The sequence below is a fragment of the Thunnus maccoyii genome, chromosome 12 (assembly GCF_910596095.1).
Source record: "Thunnus maccoyii chromosome 12, fThuMac1.1, whole genome shotgun sequence".
NCBI lineage: Eukaryota > Metazoa > Chordata > Actinopteri > Scombriformes > Scombridae > Thunnus > Thunnus maccoyii.
The window spans coordinates 31,300,664-31,326,145 of record NC_056544.1 but is presented as its reverse complement, the minus strand read 5'-3'; the positions used below and the strand labels follow the sequence as shown (position 1 = coordinate 31,326,145).

At 37.9% G+C, this 25,482-nt stretch overlaps 1 protein-coding gene across 3 annotated transcripts; it reads left to right on the top strand.

Annotated features, from left to right (window-relative positions):
* The first annotated feature begins 1,466 nt into the window (after positions 1 to 1,466).
* On the top strand, positions 1,467 to 23,961 carry LOC121908403. Of its 3 annotated transcripts, none has more exons than XM_042428380.1 (3): positions 1,467 to 1,744; positions 18,937 to 19,049; positions 19,535 to 23,961. In XM_042428380.1, exons 2-3 carry the CDS (start codon positions 18,950 to 18,952, stop codon positions 22,597 to 22,599), a joined length of 3,165 nt encoding a protein of 1,054 aa, XP_042284314.1. In that variant the 5' UTR covers positions 1,467 to 1,744; positions 18,937 to 18,949; the 3' UTR covers positions 22,600 to 23,961. The 3 variants fall into 3 exon arrangements, with proteins under 3 accessions (XP_042284314.1, XP_042284315.1, XP_042284313.1); XM_042428381.1 differs by lacking the exon at positions 18,937 to 19,049 and adding an exon at positions 5,559 to 5,671; XM_042428379.1 differs by lacking the exon at positions 1,467 to 1,744 and adding an exon at positions 14,710 to 14,820.
* Positions 23,962 to 25,482: the final 1,521 nt, after the last annotated feature.

Below are 25,482 nucleotides of genomic sequence, written 5' to 3'. Positions count from 1 at the left end.
TGCACAAGGTCCTGAAGTAAAAGATAAAAGTTGTTGGTTTTGTGGTGAATTAAAACATTAACACTTTGAAAAGCGACACAGTAAAACATCTGTATTAGAATAAAAAAACAACAACAGAAAAAACAAAACTGTTCCTCAACTAAAGAGTAAACCATCAATAATCTCAACATCATTAAAAACAAACGATTCATCAGTACAAGAAATTTCCCAGCAGACACGTAGTACTAATGCTGAACATCATAATCAGTGTATCTCAGCTCAGTGCAGATCTGAGTACTGATATTCAACATCAAGAGTTCCCTCTAGTGGAGGCTCTAGTTAACCTTCAGCAGCACTACAGGTTGTTGCAAACTGTTTAAAGTCCAACTGAAATCCCATTTAATCATCTCTCTCTGCAGTCAAAAATAATGTAAAACATATACAAAATATGCATTTTTTTAATGTATTGTTTATAGTTTTGAATTATTGAAATTAATTAAAAAGGTCTTTGGAAAAATAAAAGAAATGCTCCTTTTTGTCTCAGTGTTGTGTTTGATTGACAGCAGCTGGGGGGCGTGTTGGTGTTGGTGTTACCTCAAGACAGTGATGTCTCACTAACACAACACGTGTACAGATGAACAAGGTTTATGGTTTTAAATTAGTTGCTTTTGTTCTTTTGTCATTTTCCTTTGTGCTCTTCACTATCCATCTTTACCAACAACTCTTACTGGTGAACAACAGAGACGAACCATCTAGTCTGTTCAAAGATGGCTGCACCCTTGTGCTGAAAAAGCAAAATACTTTTTAATTTTCTAGCAAATCTAAGTGACTTTCAGGTCTGATTGCAGAGTCCGTTCTTACCGAAGGTTAAAATCAAAGTTCTCTAGTGATCTCCTGACTGGAAGTAACCGTTTCTGTAGTGAACCTGGACACGAGTGTGGGAGCAGGTATGTATAGTTGATCTATTTACTCCGATGTTGATCAACCAATAGGTGAAAAGTTGACCCCAAAGTTGACCCCCTTTGAAGACACTTTGAAGCAGAAATGCATAAAGAAAAATTAAAATAAAATATAGAAATAAAAAAGTTTAGGAAAATAAATAGGGGCAAAATACAAAGGGAAATAAATACAGAAATAAATACATGAGTAAATAAATATTTAAAAATGAATAATTCAATAAATAAAATTGAAAATTAAAAGGGAAAGTAAATAAATAGGGAAATTAATAAAAAGGTAAATAAATACAGAAGCAAATTAAAATATAAATATAAATTTATGTCACATTTTATCAATGCCTACATTTATTTTTAATATTATTTTTGGTAAATTTAATGGCATATTAATTAATTTATGTATTGAGTCATTTATTTATTTATTTTTCATTTTTGGCGGTTTCAATCCTCCGTTTTTACGGCGTGTTGTCCCTGTGAGGGGGATGGGATCTGCACTCGGCTGTTCACATGAAAAGTGACATTAAAAGTTTTGTCATGGATGAAAAAGGAGAGTTAGAGAGAGAAGCTGAAACTCATTTCTCACCTCTGAAGCCTCCAACATGTTTGTCTGAAGAAGTGCCCGCCGGCTGGAGCTGTTTCCCCTTCTGCACATATGAAACGTCATACTGGTGACACCATTTCTGGGAAATCACTCCAGTTCTCTCCAGCAGCTACGTCCTCATCTTAATATCACAGAGCATGTGAAGTTTGTCGGAGAGAATATGGAGACTTGAACCACAAAACGCTGTCAGATCATCACAAACCTTTCTGCTGTAAGTAGGCTACACTTTGTTGTTGTTTTTCCAGATTAGTGCTGCAGGACCTCTAAACTCATTCAGCTCAACATGATCTTAATAAAGTGAAAGTAAAATGAGGAGAAAACTTAAACATGATCAACATTCATACGATTTGATGACTTCAGTTGGATAATTGTAATTGATAATTGTACTCAAACAGAGTTCTGTAATCAATCTTAATTATATAATTGACCTTTAATTTAAGAAAAGGCTTCATATTTAAGTGAAATGTATTGGTTGTTTATCAGTGGCAGCTGGTGAAAATGTTTACGGGTGGGGCTGTGTCATATCCAAACACTTTCAGTCTACAGTGTAAACTATATTAATATTCTAGTTATGTTATATCTCTAGTCTCTATTCTAGTTTTTTACTGGTTTAGTACTTTTATCTATCCATCTATCTATAAGTTCATACTGTGACAGTAGGGCCCGATGATTTCTGCTTAGTGGAAAACAAGGACGGAATCACAGAAAGAAAGTGTAAAACGCGGAATATGGTGGAATTTACTAAAAGATAAATGCAAGTTACAAAAATCAGGGTTTTCCCGCCATTATAAGATTTAAGCAAAGCACCAAAGTGTTTTTTCACAGCGTCTAAACTGAAGCTTTGCTGAGTCTTTACTGCGTTTTTATGGGCGGTGCCCCCCCCCCCCCCCCCCCGTGTAACGGTGTAACTTCCTCGTATGAATCCGTACATATAAAATACTTACCAGTTCTTACTTGTACTTAAATGTAGATACTGCGGAAGAAAACAAGACAACGAGAACAACGTTACATGTGTATATGTGCACTAAAATCAAATGTTTTTGCTCATTGCAGTTATGACAATCATTTTTAATGTATGTGTCTTTGACAGGTAGGCTTCATCCACACTCCAGATTTATTATGCTTATGTCTTCTACTTCTTTGTATGAATTTGAATAGAAAAAGTCAAGAAATGGGTCTAAAGTTAGCTCCTAGCAGCCATGTTGGTCCAGCACTGCAGCAGCTCATAACAGGCAAACTTACCTCTCTCCAGTGCACAGCTATGAAAGGCTTGTATAGTCATCCGTGGATGAAAAAATAACAATAAAGTAATGTAATAATATAGTATATCTTTAATTACACAATAATAAGGTACGCAGGAAGTTATGAAAAATGATTTTATTCTTTAATTACACATAAACCACAACGTATGTGTTGCTCCATAAGTACAGACTACTTACCCTATAAGTACAGGTACAAGTACATGGACATCATACGTGAGCTATGGGAGTAAGGTAAAAGAAAGTAGAATTACCGTAGTTTAAAATGTTTTTTCTAAATGTTTTTGTGTATGAAAAGACCCAAAATGAACACTGTAAGCAGACTATTGATTATTATAAGCAAATTATTTAAACAGCATTTGTATAGTAATGATTCTGTCCCGAGCTTTCTGATCCATGTAAACGGTCGATCACTGATCAATATAAACGGTTTCCACTGTATAATGGTACTTTAGAAATATGGCGTGCTCTTGCTGGTTTGTGGCTTCACTCTGACTTTGGGAGGATGAGCAAATCAGTTCACATCTCTTCACTATGAGCCTGTTTTACTAATGGTGCACAGTGTGATCACTCATTAACATATGAAGGATTACTTCAGACCATAGTGCTCACATATCTGTTTCACTTCTTCATGCTGATGTCTGACTGTGTGTTGAAGCACTTTTTTAATTAAGAAATAGTGCAAGTTTGTGTTGCATCATTACAAATTCATTGATATATATTCATTTCATTCAATGTATGATTATATTCTGAATACTTTCTTATTGAATGAATTATTAACATTTTTATTCATCCATCACATGATTAGACAATCTTTCTGATGACAAAATGTGCTTCAGAGTGTAAAGAATATGATAAAAAACTAGATTTCAAGTAGCTGAAGTCAAACTTTTGACTGGTAGAATAATGTTCAGTACTTGGTGATCTGTAAGTTATTAAATGTTAATCTTCTCTCATGTTTAATCATCTCAGATAACTGTTTCATGTCTCTAATTCATGTTGTTTCTGTTCCTCTGTTTTAAAAAGTCAGCACAGAAAGCAAAATAAGACGTTTACATGACTGCATCCAGCCAGCCAAGCCTTTCTGCTGTACCAGTTAGAAACCTTTTAAGACAGACAGTTAGTTTCTCCACCAACGTTCTCCTCTCTGATGGATTTTAGAGGAGAGATTTTATTGAATCAGGTGACTGAAGATCTGAGTTTTGCAGTGTTTGTCATCAATAACAGCAAGAGTCTACTGCTGGTTGACTCTGCTTGGGGCAATTAAAGAATCACCCTTTTTGAATCAGATTGGAGGAAGCTGATTGGCTAAATTTATGTGGTCGTGTGAATATCTTGAGTCAGCAACTGGCTGCGCTGCTGCACTGACTGGACGATGTTTCTAGAAGAGCCGTTTAGAGAAGGAAACAAACAGGAAGCTGCTGCAGCATTTCCTCCCCATGATAATGATTTACATGTTCATGAATGTCGAATGTTATTTATTTATTTTACAAAAGGTTTATTTGAGAGGAAATAACACTTTCCACCACATGGGCTGTGTTGGTGCATTGATGCTCAGTGTTTCCCCTAGGTTGAGTGGTTTTGGCCTGGCGGGGGGTGGGGGAGGGGGGGAAAGCAGAAACCTCGCTGATAAAGGGTAAATCAGCACTGCCATGGTCACCAAGGTCAGAGGAGGCTTTCCTAGACAACACAGATGGGTGAATGCGCAGATTCTATTGACACAATCAGACATTCAAATCAGAATGTGCTGACAGTGACCTGAAGTTCCATGCAACGTAACCTGAACTAACAGTGACTCACGTTGTGAAACAGTGCTAGTCAGAGGCTCCCAAATGCTATCGATTTCCAAATGAATGAATATTTGGCATTATTTTTGGCATTTAAAAAAATATTTTTTGGCCTGGCGGGGGTTCTCGCTGCACAACTATAGGGGAAACACTGATGCTGAATATCTTTGGGTTTTGGACTGTTTGTTGGACGAAACAAGACATTTGATGATGTCACCTTGTCCCTTAGTTACTTTCCACCACTGCTGGTGTAAATGTCATTAGTTTTGTGGGTAATTGGTCATAAACCAAAGTATTCGACACATTGAAAATTTTTTTTCCAGATGATGGCACTTGATGAAAAGTCAGAGGATCAAAGTTATTACAGTTCATCCTGAGGGGAACATGAATGTGTGAAACTAATTTCTTGACAACCCATCCAACAGTTGTTGAGATATTTCACAGAATAAGTGAAAACTTGGTGCTCGAGGAAAAGTCAGGGGATTCAGGATCATCCTCTGGGGAACACGGACTTCTGTACTAAATTTCATTACAAGTAATTTAATAGTTTTTGAGATATTAGATTCAGAACATTTTATCTGCTCAACATGAGCACTAATGCAGGAATTTAAAGGCACAAGGAACACAAAACGTGACAGTCAGCTAGTCTGGATTTCAGTTTACACACATTGAGCTGATTACATTTTCTCTGATTTCTGCAACAAACAGCTTCCCTCCATTTTCTTTCCCTTGTGTTATTACTGACCCATTTAGGAAGCCTACCATTCCACAGTATCTCTGTGGATTTTTGTAAATCTTAGAAAGTCCTAAGACCCTCTGTATCTGTGATATTTCACAGAATATTTATCCTATTAGTGTATGTCTGTGGTTATTATTTTATTTAGTGTTTATAGATTCTGCAGTACCTCTGTGTTGCAGCCACATTACAAGATGACAGACAACAGGGAGAACTAACAAGCTGTTGTCCATTTTTTTCCAGTTCACACTGAGCAATGGACACCGACGCCACAGGGACAATGGAGGTGGCGGCGCTCGGCCGGCCTTTCAGCCTCGGGATGCTGTATGACTGCCGCAAAGACTCACTCATCCCTGGTAAGAATTCACATGTAGAAATACTAAATGCATCACAACTAGACAACAACCAAAACATTCGGAACATTGAAATGGGTCGGTACACTGCTGTGGAAGAAAACAGTTGATTTTTTCCAGTGTGTGATCTGTGAGGAAGAGAAAATGAGGATCTTTTGTCTTTTGTTTAGTGTTATAAAGGATACAAGTGAGTTGTTGGATATGAGAGACTCACATCATCTGAGATGGTTGTTTGAAAAAGAGACCTTTAAATCATCGACTTATTTAGTGAATTCATGGGAATTCAGGAATAAAACCTTGTATTTAGTGAGGTGTAAGGCTCAAACAATTATTGTTGCTTTTTATTATTAGTTCACCTGGACTGATTTGTGATCAGCAGTGACCAGTTCTCTGTTGTACGTCTGTTAAAGGTGTCTTATAATCCCATAAGAGATGGGACATGAAATGGCAGAACATTCATTCATTCATTAAAGGGAGCTGATCTTGATTTTTGTTTCTTCTTTTGCAGGCATGACATTGTGGGACCTTACAGATCTGAAAAATGATATACAAGAAAGACCACAGTGTTACAACAATTTTGAGATAGTTGCATCTGAATCAATTGCAGATAAATCTTCAGCATTAAATGTAAAAGCATCCCTGAAGGCAAGTTTCCTTGGTGGATTAGTAGAGGTTGAAGGATCTGCCAAATACCTGAAAGATAGTAAAACATCCAAACATCAGGTCAGAGTAACACTGAAGTACCATGCAACCACAAAGATGAAGCAACTGTCAATGAATCATCTTGGAAGACAGAATGTAAAGCATCCGTATGTCTTTGATAAAGGAATAGCAACACATGTAGTCACAGGTATCCTTTATGGGGCACAAGCCTTCTTTGTCTTTGACCGTGAGGTGTCTGATGAAGAAAGTCATCAAGACATTCAGGGCAACATGAAGGTGATGATCAAGAAAATCCCCACCATCACGATAGAGGGAGAAGGTTCTGTCCAAATGGAAACCAAGGACATTGAAAAGGTGGAGAAGTTCTCCTGCAAATTCCATGGAGACTTTTTACTGAAGAAAACTCCAACAACCTTTCAGGATGCCGTACAAGTCTACCAAAGCCTACCACAATTACTGGGAACCAATGGAGAAAATGCTGTACCAATGAAGGTCTGGCTGATGCCACTTGTGAGTCTAGATTCATGTGCTGCTAAACTCGTCCGTCAGATAAGTATAAGTTTAGTGCAGAAATCCCAGAGTGTCCTGGAGGACTTCACTGAGCTGGAAATGAGGTGCAATGATGCAATGAGAACCACCACTGCACAGCAGTTCCCACAGATTGGTAAAAAACTTAAAACATTTGCAGAATTTTGCTCCGAGTACAAACTGGAATTCCAACAAACTCTGGCAAAGAAACTTCCATCAATCAGGGGAGGAGGGGAAGAGGAGGCTGTGCTTGCAGAGATCCTGAAGAAGAGACATTCCTCTCCTTTCAACAACACAAGCCTGAACAAGTGGATGGACTGTAAAGAGAGAGAAATAAGCAGGTTGAAAATTTTCACCAACATGATGAAAAACACCAAGATTGTCCCATCTGAAAATGTGCTTGATGAAGAAATTCTCAGTGCAGAACATGCTGTGTGTTTTGTTTTTACCTCACTGGGAAGTGCTGAACCGTATCTCTCAGCTTTATCAAACTACTTGGAAGAAACACCCAAACCAGACAAACCTCAAGGTGTACACTGTCATGATATAGAGAAGGAACAATGGTACGCCTCAAAAGAAGTATCAGATGCAATGAGGAACAAAGTAAAGCTATTCAGTGATTTTGCAGAGGCCAACAAGGAGAAGAAGAACATAAAGTTCCTGACAGTAGGTTTAACAAATGAGACACAGAGAGGTTCAAGCATCTATGTTTATGAGGACGGTTTTTCTGTCAGTGAGAACTTTGAGCCGCCTTCAAAGCCTGAAACAGTGACAACAGGTGATGTAACCCACAACAGTGTGACACTGAAGATTTGTCCACCAAGATTTGGAGCAGCAAACATCACCTCCTACTCTGTAGAGTACTGTTACAGTGGAGAGGATGGATGGCAACAAAAACCAGCACCAAAGGATGAAGAAATCACAGTGAGCGGCCTGACTCCTAACACAGAGTATATGTTCAGATGCAGAGCAGTGACCTCAGTAGGTGTTGGGCCAGCCGGTGAAGTCAGCGGTCTCATTAAAACCTTACCTTGCAGCCCTCCTGGAAAACCTCAAGTTGAAACAAACTCAAGTGAGATATCAATTAGCTGGGAGAAACCTGCAGAGATTAGACAAGATGCCCACATTTTGAACTACATCATGGAGTACGCCCAAACAGACAAAGGGGTGAAAGATGAAGATCTCCAGTGGAACCAAATGGTGTCAAGAGCTGAAAAGGGGATAATTTCAGGGCTTCAGTCAGAGACAGAATATGCTGTCAGGGTTAGATGTGACTGTGGTGGAGCTGGCAGAAGCAAAGAAAGCATCACTGTGAATGTCTGCACAACAAAATATACACGACTTGCAGAAACTCTCATGCGTACAAGTGAAAGCATAAATTCTGGATCCCCCTCACTTTACAAACTGCCTCTGAAAGAAGAAGATATGAACATAGATGGTTACCGGAGGTACAACTTCGGCAAAGAAAGCAAGAGGCAAAATCGCACTATAGTGCTTTTTGGAGTGACGGGATCAGGAAAGTCCACTCTCATCAATGGAATGATCAACTGCGTTTTTGGTGTAGAGTGGAAGGACAATTTCAGATTTAAATTAATTGATGAGGATCAGTCCAAATCACAAGCTGAGAGACAGACCTCTAAAGTCACTGTGTACAAAATCAACCACCAAGACGGGTTTAAAACCCCCTTCTCTCTGACCATTGTGGACACTCCAGGCTTTGGAGATACAAGTGACATAGAGAGAGACAAAGAGATCACAGAGCAGCTATGTAATCTCTTCTCTGCTGAGCATGATGTCAGTGAAATTGACGCTGTGTGTTTTGTAGTTCCAGCTGCAGTAACACGACTCACATCATCACAGAAGTATGTGTTTGATTCTGTGCTTTCAATCTTTGGCAAAGATGTGGCAGAAAACATCAGGGTTCTGGTGACATTTGCAGACAGCCAACGTCCACCAGTTCTAGAGGCAATCAATGAATCAGGTGTCCCATGTCCTAAAACAAAAGACGGGCTGCCAGCTCACTTCAAATTCAATAACTCTGCATTATTTGCAGACAACAAATCATCCACAGCAGACAGCATGGATGGAAATGACGAAGATGGAGGCTTTGATCAGATGTGTTGGAACATGGGGACAGAAAGCTTGAAGAGTTTTTTTGTTGCTCTAAATGTCATAGACACCAAAAGCTTGACAATGACAAAGGAGGTCCTCAGAGAAAGACAGAAGGTCGAGAATTCAGTTAAGCATTTGCAGAAGCAGGTTAAACTTATGGTAGGCAAGATTGAGGAGATAAAGCAGACGTCCAACAAACTGAAAGAGCATGAGGCAAGTATCATTAGAGATAAGAATTTTGAGTTTGAAGTCACCATCACAAAGTTTGTTCAAGATGATATTTCTGGTACTGGACTTAACTCGACCAATTGTCAGCAGTGCGATCATACCTGTCATTATCCCTGTATCTGTCAAGTATCCAATGATGCAGATAAAAGACGCTGTTCTGCAATGGGATCAGATGGATACTGTACTGAGTGTCCAAACAAATGTTATTGGAATGTACATGTTAATGAGAAGTTCAGATGGGACTATAAGGAGGTTAAAGAAAAACGAACAGTGAAAGAGCTGACAGAAAAGTACTTAAAAGATTCAGAGGAAAAGGATACTCAGACTTTGATTGGAAAACTGAGGGCTGAAAAGGATCATGTGCAGGAAGAGTTGAAGAAACAGATAAACAACTCTGAAAACTGGTCAAACAGACTCAAAGAGATATCACTCAATCCAAATCCTCTCTCCACTAAAGATTGCATTGACAGGCTTATTAAAGCAGAGAAAGCTGAGGCCAAACCAGGATGGAATCAACGAGTTCGATTCCTGCAGGACATGACAGGCAACATGTGTTACCTATTTACAGGACTTCAACGTTTAGGCAAATCTATAGCCAAACTATTTGAATAATCTTTGCATCAGATAATTAACCCTATAACACCTTTTGTATCATATTTGATACACACGTTTCAGAGACCTCTACATCATCAACAAGATCAATAATTACCTGAAAGACGTATTGTTTACAATCAGGCTCATGTTAGCTGCCCTCTAGTGGATCATCAGAGTAATGCAGGAAGTAGAGGTCCCTTATTTACCAAATTCAAGATGGCTGCCTCTAAGCTGCAGCTCATATGACTTACCAATTTATCTATTTTTTTAAAAATTTTTTTACTTATATTCTAAGATGAACATTAGCTGGATTGAAGCAGCATATAAACACTTTATACCTAATTTTGTTGTAATATGTTGAAAATGTATGAATCAAATATGATACAGTTTGTATTTCAGGTAATATGTCTTAAAATCCCTAAATCATCATTATTGTTGTACATTTGATAATGTTTTTACCTTTTTATACACAGTTTTAGTTATCTAATTGGACCAATCAAAGATTAAAATGTCATATTTTTAGAGTGGAGTTATGGGTATTTATGAATAGTTTTACTCTCTTGTATAGTATAGAGTAAGAACGTGTACTTTCCTCGTACACACTGAAACACCAAGCTGGCTGTTTTAGATTCAAACAGTCACATATATATTGTGCATGAAGCTATATACATATCTATATATGATATGTACTTATGAATGATGTTTCTATAGATTGACTCTCAGTTTTATTCCTGTTTGATTATTTTGATTGTTGAAGATTGTTTAAGGACAAAGAGTTGTGATACATTTTCTCCAGTTTCTTTTCCTCTTATATTGATTGCAGCTTTATTATGTATGAAGTGTTTTATCTGTTTGTCACGTTTTAGTCGTGTCAGGACTGCAGGTGCAAATTAGCTATTGAGCTAACCCCGACACATTTATATTGACTTTACATTGTTAAAATGTCAATGTTTACACTGACTAAGACTGCATGTGTTTTTATTGCTGAATCATTATATTAAATAGAGAAAGTCTAGATGTCTTGTTCATTATTTTTAAACTTATTTCACTAAAATTCAACCTGACAGTTTGAAAACAGCACAACAACTGATGAGATTAAAGAGTTCATATAAATTTAAAGCAGATATATTTGTTTTCTTTTGTACATTGTATTAACTTTGTTTTCTTTGTGGTTTGTGATTATGACAAATGCCCTCAGTTACAATCCTAAAACTGTTTTATAAATCAATTTTATTCTTGAATGAATTAAAAGAAATAAAGAAACAAAACATGTTCTGCGTCTGTATTATCATTATTATCATTGTTGAACCTGCTGACCTCTGACATAAACTGTGTCTTAATTTTAAAGGAGTACATTCAATTTTTATGGAGTTATTTGAACGTTTTCTTTACCTGATTTTGTTAGAACAACTATAAACCTTTTACACTGAACTGTGTTGAGTTTCAAAGTATGGTCCACAGTAGTAGATGAAAAAAATATGTATTTTTTTAATTGTCCATTTTATCTTTAAATTTAAGAAAGACAGTGAAGCTTTGATTGGCAGGTTAATACCAGTGTCACTATTGTCAGGAGAAGCCAGAAACCAGTGGACCAACCCGTCACATCCACAGCTGGTAACAGGCCAGATTACATTTAGTTTAGAAAGCCAACAGCTGATGGAATAAAACAGCTCATATGGCTGTTAGTGCCTCCTCTGTGGGCTGCTGGGAGTCCAGTAAGATGACCTGAGCTCTCTGTCCGGCTCTGACTTGATACATAAAATCATTTAAACTTACACCAGTCACTTTACAGACAGTCACAATTTTCCCTCGTAGGTTTTGGTTTCTCAGACTGAGAATACCGAACCAACAGATCATCACAAATGTTAGAACTGACTCAAGTATAAAAGTATAAAACACTTTTATCAGAAGATTTTGTACATTAAAACTTGGAAGCTTCCTGATGTTTTGTCCACTAGTTTTCATCAGAAACAAGTAGTGACCAACACTGACACATCATCAGCTTTTAGGTTGATATGTTGAACTTGTTAGCAAACAGTTGCTTATTTCCACATCCAGCAGTTACGGAGCAACATTATCATTCATGTGGAGTCGTGTTTCTGTCCACCTGGTGAATGTAAGTCCAATATTCACTCTCTTTTAGCTCTGTTTTTACTCTCTACCAACTCCTGAGGGAAATATCTGGCTCTTTAGCTGCTAAATGCTCCACTATGTTCACCAGCTAGTCTACAGCTAACTGTGTCTGTTTGCTGTTTGGTGCTGAGCAGGTAGTGTACAGTGGCTTTTTTACAGCTTTTTCTCTGAAAACAGCTGCCTGCTGCGGCCCAAAACGACGCTATGAGAGCGCTGAGAGTGAACCAAAACAGTAAAGTTGCAGCCGGACAGATAAACAATGAGCTGAAACTCACTATAAAGCTCCGTAAAGCCGAGAGGAGCTGCAGAGTCACTGATAATTCTCTGTGGGTTCATCACTACGAGCCACGACCAACAAATTACATACTGACAGTGAATACAGTGCTGTTATAACAATGATTATATTTAAGAGAATAATGAAGTAGAGGAATTATTTCAGGCAGGTAAAAATACATTTGGGATGTTTGCAGTAATATTACCTGTTAACCAGCATTCCCAAGCTGCTGAACTGTGGTGCTAAAATCATTATTTTATGATGCAACAATGTCTGACAAAACAATGACAACAGCTGTGTCGTGTATTTGATTATATTGACATTATATTATATCGGACGCCAGATTAGAAAAGGCTCCTATGTGTCGTTCTGGAGTCACATGGTCAAACCACACATCTGCTGGTTTAATTTGGAGGACTGGTTGATACAGAAGTGAACAGTGAACGAGCTGAATGAAGCCAACAAGTGAAGGCAGCAATGTCAGTGCTCAAAGTGAATGTCATACATGTGGATACAAACATGAATCATTTGTAATTTCTCCAGTTTTACATTTATTGGTTGTTCTTTCACTTGTTGACTGTGTGATTTTTGAATGAGTCTGTGCAGATGTGGCTGCTGTGAGAACTGTGTCCTGTGTTTGATACATGCACTGATACTTAATGATGTGAATATTCACCTTTACAACTGTGAATGTTTGTATTTTTCAGTACTGATCTGCACCTGTATCAGAGTATAAGCTTTGTACAGTAGTACTGTAGATACTTTTATTTTATTGTGTATTTAACAGTGACATTTATTGTACCAGATGTAGCTAAAAGCTCATTTCCATCTGTAGTTGCTGGGCGGAGGCCACCAGTGATGCACAAGGTCCTGAAGTAAAAGATAAAAGTTGTTGGTTTTGTGGTGAATTAAAACATTAACACTTTGAAAAGCGACACAGTAAAACATCTGTATTAGAATAAAAAAACAACAACAGAAAAAACAAAACTGTTCCTCAACTAAAGAGTAAACCATCAATAATCTCAACATCATTAAAAACAAATGATTCATCAGTACAAGAAATTTCCCAGCAGACACGTAGTACTAATGCTGAACATCATAATCAGTGTATCTCAGCTCAGTGCAGATCTGAGTACTGATATTCAACATCAAGAGTTCCCTCTAGTGGAGGCTCTAGTTAACCTTCAGCAGCACTACAGGTTGTTACAAACTGTTTAAAGTCCAACTGAAATCCCATTTAATCATCTCTCTCTGCAGTCAAAAATAATGTAAAACATATACAAAATATGCATTTTTTGAATGTATTGTTTATAGTTTTGAATTATTGAAATTAAGAAAAAAGGTCTTTAAAATAAAAGAAATGCTCCTTTTTGTCTCAGTGTTGTGTTTGATTGACAGCAGCTGGGGGGCGTGTTGGTGTTGGTGTTACCTCAAGACAGTGATGCCTCACTAACACAACACGTGTACAGATGAACAAGGTTTATGGTTTTAAATTAGTTGCTTTTGTTCTTTTGTCATTTTCCTTTGTGCTCTTCACTATCCATCTTTACCAACAACTCTTACTGGTGAACAACAGAGACGAACCATCTAGTCTGTTCAAAGATGGCTGCAGCCTTGTGCTGAAAAAGCAAAATACTTTTTAATTTTCTAGCAAATCTAAGTGAATTTCAGGTCTGATTGCAGAGTCCGTTCTTACCGAAGGTTAAAATCAAAGTTCTCTAGTGATCTCCTGACTGGAAGTAACCGTTTCTGTAGTGAACCTGGACACGAGTGTGGGAGCAGGTATGTATAGTTGATCTATTTACTCCGATGTTGATCAACCAATAGGTGAAAAGTTGACCCCAAAGTTGACCCCCTTTGAAGACACTTTGAAGCAGAAATGCATAAAGAAAAATGAAAATAAAATATAGAAATAAAAAAGTTTAGGAAAACAAATAGGGGCAAAATACAAAGGGAAATAAATACAGAAATAAATACATGAGTAAATAAATATTTAAAAATGAATAATTCAATAAACAAAATTGAAAATTAAAAGGGAAAGTAAATAAATAGGGAAATTAATACAAAGGTAAATAAATACAGAAGCAAATTAAAATATAAATATAAATTTATGTCACATTTTATCAATGCCTACATTTATTTTTAATATTATTTTTGGTAAATTTAATGGCATATTAATTAATTTATGTATTGAGTCATTTATTTATTTATTTTTCATTTTTGGCGGTTTCAATCCTCCGTATTTATGGCGTGTTGTCCTTGTGAAGGGGATGGGATCTGCACTCGGCTGTTCACGTGAAAAGTGACATTAAAAGTTTTGTCATGGATGAAAAAAGAGAGTTAGAGAGAGAAGCTGAAACTCATTTGTCACCTCTGAAGCCTCCAACATGTTTGTCTGAAGAAGTGCCCGCCGGCTGGAGCTGTTTCCCCTTCTGCACATATGAAACGTCATACTGGTGACACCATTTCTGGGAAATCACTTCAGTTCTCTCCAGCAGCTCCGTCCTCATCTACTACCTACCTCTACTTCCTTAATATCACAGAGCATGTGAAGTTTGTCGGAGAGAATATGGAGACTTGAACCACAAAGCGCTGTCAGATCATCACAAACCTTTCTGCTGTAAGTAGGCTACACTTTGTTGTTGTTTTTCCAGATTAGTGCTGCAGGAGCTCTAAACACATTCAGCTCAACATGATCTTAATAAAGTGAAAGTAAAATGAGGAGAAAACTTAAACATGATCAACATTCATACGATTTGATGACTTCAGTGGGATAATTGTAATTGATAATTGTACTCAAACAGAGTTCTGTAATCAATCTTAATTATATAATTGACCTTTAATTTAAGAAAAGGCTTCATATTTAAGTGAAATGTATTGGTTGTTTATCAATGGCAGCTGGTGAAATGTTTATGGGTGGGGCTGTGTCATATCCAAACACTTTCAGTCTACAGTGTAAACTATATTAATATTCTAGTTATGTTGTATCTCTAGTCTCTATTCTAGTTTTTTACTGGTTTAGTACTTTATCTATCCGTCTATCTATAAGTTCATACTGTGACAGTAGGGCCCGATGATTTCTGCTTAGTGGAAAACAAGGACGGAATCATAGAAAGAAAATGTAAAACGTGGAATATGGTGGAATTTACTAAAAGATAAATGCAAGTTACAAAAATCAGGGTTTTCCCACCTTTATAAGATTTAAGCGAAGCACCAAAGTGTTTTTTCACAGCATCTAAACTGAAACTTTGCTGAGTCTTCACTGCGTTTTTATGGGCGGTGCCCCCCCCCCCCCCCCCCCCCCGTGTAACGGTGTAACTTCCTCGTATGAATCCGTACATATAAAATACTTACCAGTTCTTACTTGTACTTAAATGTAGATACAGCGGAAGAAAACAAGACAACGAGAAACAAGGGAGTAAAAAAAGTTAAAGTGTAACTTCTCGTAGCTTCCTCGTGTGAATCAGTACGTTACATGTGTATATGTGCACTAAAATCAAATGTTTTTGCTCATTGCAGTTATGAAAATCATTTTTTATGTATGTGTGTTTGACAGGTTTTCAACCACACTCCAGATTTATTTTGCTTATGTCTTCTACTTCTTTGTATGAATTTGAATAGAAAAAGTCAAGAAATGGGTCTAAAGTTAGCTCCTAGCAGCCATGTTGGTCCAGCACTGCAGCAGCTCATAACAGGCAAACTTACCTCTCTCCAGTGCACAGCTATGAAAGGCTTGTATTGTCATCCGTGGATGAAAAAATAACAATAAAGTAATGTAATAATATAGTATATCTTTAATTACACAATAATAAGGTACGCAGGAAGTTATGAAAAATGATTTTATTCTTTAATTACACATAAACCACAACGTATGTGTTGCTCCATAAGTACAGACTACTTACCCTATAAGTACAGGTACAAGTACATGGACATCATACGTGAGCTATGGGAGTAAGGTAAAAGAAAGTAGAATTACCGTAGTTTAAAATGCTTTTTTCTAAATGTTTTTGTGTATGAAAAGACCCAAAATGAACACTGTAAGCAGACTATTGATTATTATAAGCAAATTATTTAAACAGCATTTGTATAGGAATGATTCTGTCCCGAGCTTTCTGATCCATATAAACGGTCGATCACTGATCAATATAAGCGGTTTCCACTGTATAATGGTAATTTAAAAATATGGCGTGCTCTTGCTGTTTTTCCTTTTGAAGGTGGAGAGAGCAGCATTGGTAGTAGTAGTGTCGTCTCCCTCCTTAATGATATGTACCTTTGGTTTTATTTGAGGTTCATTTAGGTTCCTAGTAGGGGAGCCCCAGACCCCCCCCCCCCCGCTTAGAAAGTGGCCTGACTGGGATTATATTTGATTTTCCCAGTTCGCCCTGCCATCTCTACAGCTGGTTTGTGGCTTCACTCTGACTTTGGGAGGATGAGCAAATCAGTTCACATCTCTTCACTATGAGCCTGTTTTATTAATGTTATTGTGTGATTATTATTTTTTATGGTGCACAGTGTGATCACTCACAAACATGTGAAGGATTACTTCAGATCATAGTGCTCAAATATCTGTTTCACTTCTTCATGCTGATGTCTGACTGTGTGTTGAAGCACTTTTTTAATTAAGAAATTGTGCAAGTTTGTGTTGCATCATTACAAATTCATTGATATATATTAATTCCATTCAATGTATGATTATATTCTGAATACTTTCTTATTGAATTATTAACATTTTTATTCATCCATCACATGATTAGACAATCTTTCTGATGACAAAATGTGCTTCAATCATAAAAAACAGAATTCAAAAAATGTATTATGGAAAACAGGGAATTTGGGAGAAAATATGTGTTAAGAATATGATAAAAAACTAGATTTCAAGTAGCTGAAGTCAAACTTTTGACTGGTAGAATAATGCTCAGTACTTGGTGATCTGTAAGTTATTAAATGTTAATGTTCTCTCATGTTTAATCATCTCAGATAACTGCTTCATGTCTCTAATTCATGTTGTTTCTGTTCCCCCATTTTAAAAAGTCAGCACAGAAAGCAAAATAAGACGTTTACATGACTGCATCCAGCCAGCCAAGCCTTTCTGCTGTACCAGTTAGAAACCTTTTAAGACAGACAGTTAGTTTCTCCACCAACGTTCTCCTCTCTGATGGATTTTAGAGGAGAGATTTTATTGAATCAGGTGACTGAAGATCTGAGTTTTGCAGTGTTTATCATCGTCAATAACAGCAAGAGTCTACTGCTGGTTGACTCTGCTTGGGGCAATTAAAGAATCACCCTTTTTGAATCAGATTGGAGGAAACTGATTGGCTAAATTTATGTGGTCGTGTGAATATCTTGAGTCAGCAACTGGCTGCACTGCTGCACTGACTGGATGATGTTTCTAGAAGAGCCGTTTAGAGAAGGAAACAAACAGGAAGCTGCTGCAGCATTTCCTCCCCATGATAATGATTTACATGTTCATGAATGTTGTTTGTTATTTATGTATTTTACAAAAAGTTTTTTTGAAAAAAATAGCACTCTCCACCAGGTGGGCTGTGTTGGTGCATTGATGCTCAGTGTTTCCCCTAGGTTGAGTGGTTTTGGCCTGGCGGGGGGTGGGGGAGGGGGGGAAAGCAGAAACCTCGCTGATAAAGGGTAAATCAGCACTGCCATGGTCACCAAGGTCAGAGGAGGCTTTCCTAGACAACACAGATGGGTGAATGCGCAGATTCTATTGACACAATCAGACATTCAAATCAGAATGTGCTGACAGTGACCTGAAGTTCCATGCAACGTAACCTGAACTAACAGTGACTCACGTTGTGAAACAGTGCTAGTCAGAGGCTCCCAAATGCTATCGATTTCCAAATGAATGAATATTTGGCATTATTTTTGGCATTTAAAAAAATATTTTTTGGCCTGGCGGGGGTTCTCGCTGCACAACTATAGGGGAAACACTGATGCTGAATATCTTTGGGTTTCAGACTGTTTGTTGGACAAAACAAGACATTTGATGATGTCACCTCGTTCCTTAGTAACTTTCCACCACTGCTGGTGTAAATGTCATTAGTTTTGTGGGTAATTGGCCATAAACCAAAGTATTGGAGACATTGAAAATTTTTTAACCAGATGATGGCACTAGATGAAAAGTCAGAGGATCAAAGTTATTACAGTTCATCCTGAGGGGAACATGAATGTGTGAAACTAATTTCTTGACAACCCATCCAACAGTTGTTGAGATATTTCACAGAATAAGTGAAAACTTGGTGCTAGAGGAAAAGTCAGGGGATTCAGGATCATCCTCTGGGGAACATGGACTTCTGCACAAAATTTCATTACAAGTAATTTAATAGTATTTGAGATATTAGATGCAGAACATTTTATCTGCTCAACATGAGCACAAATGCAGGAACGTAAAGGCACAAGGAACACAAAACGTGACGGGCAGCTAGTCTGGATTTCAGTTTACACACATTGAGCTGATTACATTTTCTCTGATTTCTGCAACAAACAGCTTCCCTCCATTTTCTTACTGTGTTATTACTGACCCATTTAGGAAGCCTACCTACCTAAGTCCTAAGACCCTCTGTATTCATGATATCTCACAGAATATTTATCCTATTAGTGTATGTCTATGCTTATTATTTTATTTAGTGTTGATAGATTCTGCAGTACCTCTGTGTTGCAGCCGCATTACAAGGTGACAGACAACAGGGAGAACTAACAAGCTGTTGTCAATTTTTTCCAGTTCACACTCAGCAATGGACACCGACGCCACGAGGACGATGGAGGTGGCGGCGCTCGGCCGGCCTTTCAGCCTCGGGATGCTGTATGACTGCCGCAATGACTCACTCATCCCTGGTAAGAATTCACATGTAGAAATACTTAATGCATCACAACTAGACAACAACCAAAACATTCTGACCACTGAAATTGAACATCGGAAGAAATTTGTCAGGTGTGTGATCTGTGAAAAATAGAAAATGAGGATCTTTTGTCTTTTGTTTAGTGTCATGAAGAATACAAGTGAGTTGTTGGATATGAGAGACTCACATCATCTGAGATGGTTGTTTGAAAAAGAGACCTTTAAATCATCGACTTATTTAGTGAATTCATGGGAGTTCAGGAATAAAACCTTGTATAAGTAAGGTGTAAGGCTCGAACAATTATTGTTGCTTTTTATTATTAGATCACCTGGACTGATTTGTGACCAATACTGACCAGTTCTCTGTTGTACGTCTGTTAAAGGTGTCTTATAATCCCATAAGGGATGGGACATGAAATGGCAGAACATTCATTCATTCATTAAAGGAAGCTGATCTTGATTTTTGTTTCTTCTTTTGCAGGCGTGACATTGTGGGACCTTAAAGATCTGAGAAATGATATACAAGAAAGACCACAGCACTGCAACGATTTTCAGATAGTTGCATCTGAATCAATTGCAGATAAATCTTCAGCATTAAATGTGGAAGCATCCCTGAAGGCAAGTTTCCTTGGTGGATTAGTAAAGGTTGGAGGATCTGCCAAATACCTGAATGATAGTAAAACATCCAAACATCAGGTCAGAGTAACACTGAAGTACCATGCAACCACAAAGGTGGAGCAACTGTCAATGAATCATCTTGGAAGAGACAATGTGAAGCATCCGGATGTCTTTGATAAAGGAATAGCAACACATGTAGTCACAGCTATCCTTTATGGGGCACAAGCCTTCTTTGTCTTTGACCGTGAGGTGTCTGATGAAGAAAGTCATCAAGACATTCATGGCAACATGAAGGTGATGATCAAGAAAATCCCCACCATCACAGTAGGGGGGGAAGGTTCTGTCCAAATGGAAACCAAGGACATTGAAAGAGTGGAGAAGTTCTCCTGCAAATTCCATGGAGACTTTTTACTGAAGAAAACTCCAACAACCTTTCAGGATGCCATACAAGTCTACCAAAGCCTGCCACAATTACTGGGAACCGAAGGAGAAAATGCTGTACCAATGAAGGTCTGGCTGATGCCACTTGTGAGTTTAGATCCATCTGCTGCTAAACTCGTCCGTCAGATAAGTATAAGTTTAGTGCAGAAATCCCAGAGTGTCCTGGAGGACTTCACTGAGCTGGAAATGAGGTGCAATGATGCAATGAGAACCACCACTGCACAGCAGTTCCCACAGATTGGTAAAAAACTTAAAACATTTGCAGAATTTTGCTCCGAGTACAAACTGGAATTCCAACAAACTCTGGCAAAGAAACTTCCATCAATCAGGGGAGGAGGGGAAGAGGAGGCTGTGCTTGCAGAGATTCTGAAGAAGAGACATTCTTCTCCTTTCAACAACACAAGCCTGAACGAGTGGATGCAATGTAAAGAGAAGGAAATGCGCAGGTTAAAAATGTTCACCAACATGATGAAAAACACCATGATTGTCCCATCTGAAAATGTGCTTGATGAAGAAATTCTCTGTGCAGAACATGCTGTGTGTTTTGTTTTCACCTCACTGGGAAGTGCTGAACCGTACCTCTCAGCTTTATCAAACTACTTGGAAGAAACATCCAAACCAGACAAACCTCAAGGTCTACACTGTCATGATATAGAGAAGGAACAATGGTACGCCTCAAAAGAAGTATCAGATGCAATGAGGAGCAAAGCAAAGCTATTCAGTGATTTTGCAGATGCCAACAAGGAGAAGAAGAACATTAAGTTCCTGACAGTGGGTTTAACAAATGAGACACAGAAAGGTTCAAGCATCTACGTTTATGAGGATGGTTTTTCTGTCAGTGAGAACTTTGAGCCGCCTTCAAAGCCTGAAACAGTGACAGCAGGTGATGTAACCCACAACAGTGTGACACTGAAGATTTGTCCACCAAGATTTGGAGCAACGAACGTCACCTCCTACTCTGTAGAGTACTGTGTCAGCGGAGAGGACGGATGGCAACAAAAACCAGCACCAAAGGCTGAAGAAGTGACAGTGAGCGGTCTGACTCCTAACACAGAGTACATGTTCAGATGCAGAGCAGTGACCTCAGTAGGTGTTGGGCCAGCTGGTGAAGTCAGCGGTCTCATTAAAACCTTACCTTGCAGCCCTCCTGGAAAACCTCAAGTTGAAACAAACTCAAGTGAGATATCAGTTAGCTGGGAGAAACCTGCTGAGATTGGACAAGATGCCCACATTTTGAACTACATCATGGAGTACGCTCAAACAGACAAAGAGGTGAAAGATGAAGATCTTCAGTGGAACCAAATGGTGTCAAGAGCTGAAAAGGGGATAATTTCAGGTCTTCAGTCAGAGACAGAATATGCTGTCAGGGTCAGATGTGACTGTGGTGGAGCAGGCAGAAGCAAAGAAAGCATCACTTTGAGTGTCTGCACAACAAAATTTACGCGACTTGCAGAAATCATCAAACGTACAAGTGAAAGCATAAATTCTGGATCCCCCTCACTTTACAAACTGCCTCTGAAAGAAGAAGATATGAACATAGATGGTTGCCGGAGGTATAATTTCGGTAAAGAAAGCAAGAGGCAAAATCGCACAATTATGCTTTTTGGAGCGACCGGCTCAGGAAAGTCCACTCTCATCAATGGAATGATCAACTACGTTGTTGGAGTAGAGTGGAAGGACAATTTCAGATTTAAATTAAGTGATGAGGATCAGTCCAAATCACAAGCTGAGAGACAGACCTCTGAAGTCACTGTGTACAAAATCAACCACCAAGACGGGTTTAAAACCCCCTTCTCTCTGACCGTTGTAGACACTCCAGGCTTTGGAGATGCAAGAGGCATAGAGAGAGACAACGAGATCACAGAGCAGCTATGTAATCGCTTCTCTGCTGAGCTTGGTGTCAGTGAAATTGATGCTGTGTGTTTCGTAGTTCCAGCTGCGTTAACACGACTCACACCATCACAGTACTATATGTTTGATTCTGTGCTTTCAATCTTTGGCAAAGATGTGGCAGAAAACATCAGGGTTCTGGTGACATTTGCAGACAGCCAACGTCCACCAGTTCTAGAGGCAATCAATGCTTCAGGTGTCCCATGTCCTAAAACAAAAGACGGGCTGCCAGCTCACTTCAAATTCAATAACTCAGTGTTATTTGCAGACAACAAATCATCTGCAGCAAACGGCATGGATGGAAATGACGAAGATGAAGGCTTTGATCAGATGTTTTGGAACATGGGGACACAAAGCATGAAGAGGTTTTTTGCTGCTCTGAATGTCATAGACACCAAAAGCTTGACAATGACAAAGGAGGTCCTCAGAGAAAGTGGAGACGTGACGAAACTGCTAGAGGCCTTATTTAAAATAGCGAATGAGCTAGATGGAAATGCTGAGCTTCAGTCATTAATCAATTCACATTCTAGACCTCAGTCTGTAAGAGAGAGGCTGTTCTGGATCGTGTCAGCTGCCCTTAGAGGATTAGGGAGATAGAGGTCCCTTATTTACTAAATTCAAGATGGCTGCCTCTGAGCTGCGGCTCACATGAATTACCAAGCTATTCATTTTTCCATTTTTTTATTTATTACTTATATTCCAAGATGAGCATTAACTGGATTGAAACAGCATACACAACATTGTGTAATTTATTTTGTCCTAATATCATGTTGAAAAGGTATGAATCAAATATGATACATTATGTATTTCAGGTAATATGTCATTAAATCCCAAATCATCATCATTATTTTGCATTTAATAATCTTTTTACCTTTTTATACACTGTTTTAACTATCTAATTAAGCCAATTAAAGATTAAAATGTCATCTTTTTAGAGTGGAGTTATGGGTATTTATGAATAGTTTTACTCTCTTGTATAGTATAGAGCAAGAACGTGTACTTTCCTCGTACTCACTGAAACACCAAGCTGGCTGTTTTAGATTCAAACAGTCTGGAGAACATCTCAGAAGAGCTCAGTTGTGGGTGAAAAAAATGCAGTTTTAGTCTGAACTGAGGGCTGAAATGGAGAGAAAAAGATGAGTTTACAAATGTACCCACCGCAGTGTGGACGTACTCTGATTCAATGATACATCTCACATATACACACACAACATCAGATGATCAATCAAAACTACACCTGCATTTTTCTCATGCTTCACATTTGAAATAGTAAATCACCTTCTTGCTTTGACATGTTCTGTAACATTAAATTGTTGATGATTTAAACTAGTTCTTAATCTGACAGTATCACATATATATTGTGCATGAAGCTATATATGTAACTATATATGATATGTACTCATGAATGATGTTTCTATAGATTGAGTTTTATTCCTGTTTGATTATATTGATTGTTGAAGATTGTTTAAGGACAAAGAGTTGTGATACATTTTCTCCAGTTTTTCTTTTCCTCTTATATTGATTGCAGCTTTATTATGTATGAAGTGTTTTATCTGTTTGTCACGTCGTGTCAGGACTGCAGGTGCAAATTAGCTATTGAGCTAACCCCGACACATTTACATTGACTTTACATTGTTAAAATGTCAATTTTTAAACTATCTCTATGTTTTTTTTTATATATATATCTGCACCATTATATTAAATAGAGAAAATTTAGATGTCTTGTTCATTATTTTAAACTGATTTCCCTGAAATTTAAACTGACAGTTTGAAAACAGCACAACAAATGAGGAGATTGAAGAGTTAATATAAATTTAAAGCAGCTCCTGAACATTTTATCAACTTTGTTTTCTTTGTGGTTTGTGATTATGACAAATGTCCTCAGATACAATCCTAAAACTGTTTTATAAATCAATTTTATTCTTGAATGAATTAAAAGAAATAAAGAAACAAAACATGTTCTGCGTCTGTATTATTATTATTATCATTGTTGAACCTGCTGACCTCTGACATAAACTGTGTCTTACTTTTAAAGGAGTACATTCAATTTTTATGGAGTTATTTGAATGTTTACCTGATTTTGTTAGAACAACTATAAACCTTTTACACTGAACTGTGTTGAGTTTCAAAGTATGGTCCACAGTAGTAGATGAAAAAAATGTGTATTTTTTTAATTGTCCATTTTATCTTTAAATTTAAGAAAGACAGTGAAGCTTTGATTGGCAGGTTAATACCAGTGTCACTATTGTCAGGAGAAGCCAGAAACCAGTGGACCAACCCGTCACATCCACAGCTGGTAACAGGCCAGATTACATTTAGTTTAAAAAGCCAACAGCTGATGGAATAAAACAGCTCATAGTCCAGTAAGATGACCTGAGCTCTCTGTCCGGCTCTGACTTGATACATAAAATCATTTAAACTTACACCAGTCACTTTACAGACAGTCACAATTTTCCCTCGTAGGTTTTGGTTTCTCAGACTGAGAATACCGAACCAACAGATCATCACAAATGTTAGAACTGACTCAAGTATAAAAGTATAAAACACTTTTATCAGAAGATTTTGTACATTAAAACTTGGAAGATTCCTGATGTTTTGTCCACTAGTTTTCATCAGAAACAAGTAGTGACCAACACTGACACATCATCAGCTTTTAAGTTGATATGTTGAACTTGTTAGCAAACAGTTGCTTATTTCCACATCCAGCAGTTACGGAGCAACATTATCATTCATGGGGAGTCGTGTTTCTGTCCACCTGGTGAATGTAAGTCCAATATTCACTCTCTTTTAGCTCTGTTTTTACTCTCTACCAACTCCTGAGGGAAATATCTGGCTCTTTAGCTGCTAAATGCTCCACTATGTTCAGCAACTAGTCTACAGCTAACTGTGTCTGTTTGCTGTTTGGTGCTGAGCAGGTAGTGTACAGTGGCTTTTTACAGCTTTTTCTCTGAAAACAGCTGCCTGCTGCGGCCCAAAACGACGCTATGAGAGCGCTGAGAGTGAACCAAAACAGTAAAGTTGCAGCCAGACAGATAAACAATGAGCTGAAACTCACTATAAAGCTCCGTAAAGCCGAGAGGAGCTGCAGAGTCACTGATAATTCTCTGTAGGTTCATCACTACTACCAACAAATTACATACTGACAGTGAATACAGTGCTGTTATAACAATGATTATATTTAAGAGAATAATGAAGTAGAGGAATTATTTCAGGCATTCAAGGTTTTGGATGTCCAGTTTATTTTCTTATAGTCTGTTAGGTCCACTGATGTCAGATTGGGAGATTTTCCAGCCAGTTCAGTTAGTTTTTATTTGACTGGGTGGTAAAAATACATTTGGGAGGTTTGCAGTAATACGACCTGTTAACCAGCATTCCCAAGCTGCTGAACTGTGGTGCTAAAATCATTATTTTATGATGCAACAATGTCTGACAAAACAATGACAACAGCTGTGTTGTGTATTTGATTATATTGACATTATA

Coding starts and splice junctions, on each gene's coding strand:
- LOC121908403 (XM_042428380.1), top strand. CDS start 18,950: ATGGACACCGACGCCACGAGGACGATGGAGGTGGCGGCGCTCGGCCGG. Junction 19,050..19,534: donor CAATGACTCACTCATCCCTG/GTAAGAATTCAC, acceptor CTTCTTTTGCAG/GCGTGACATTGTGGGACCTT.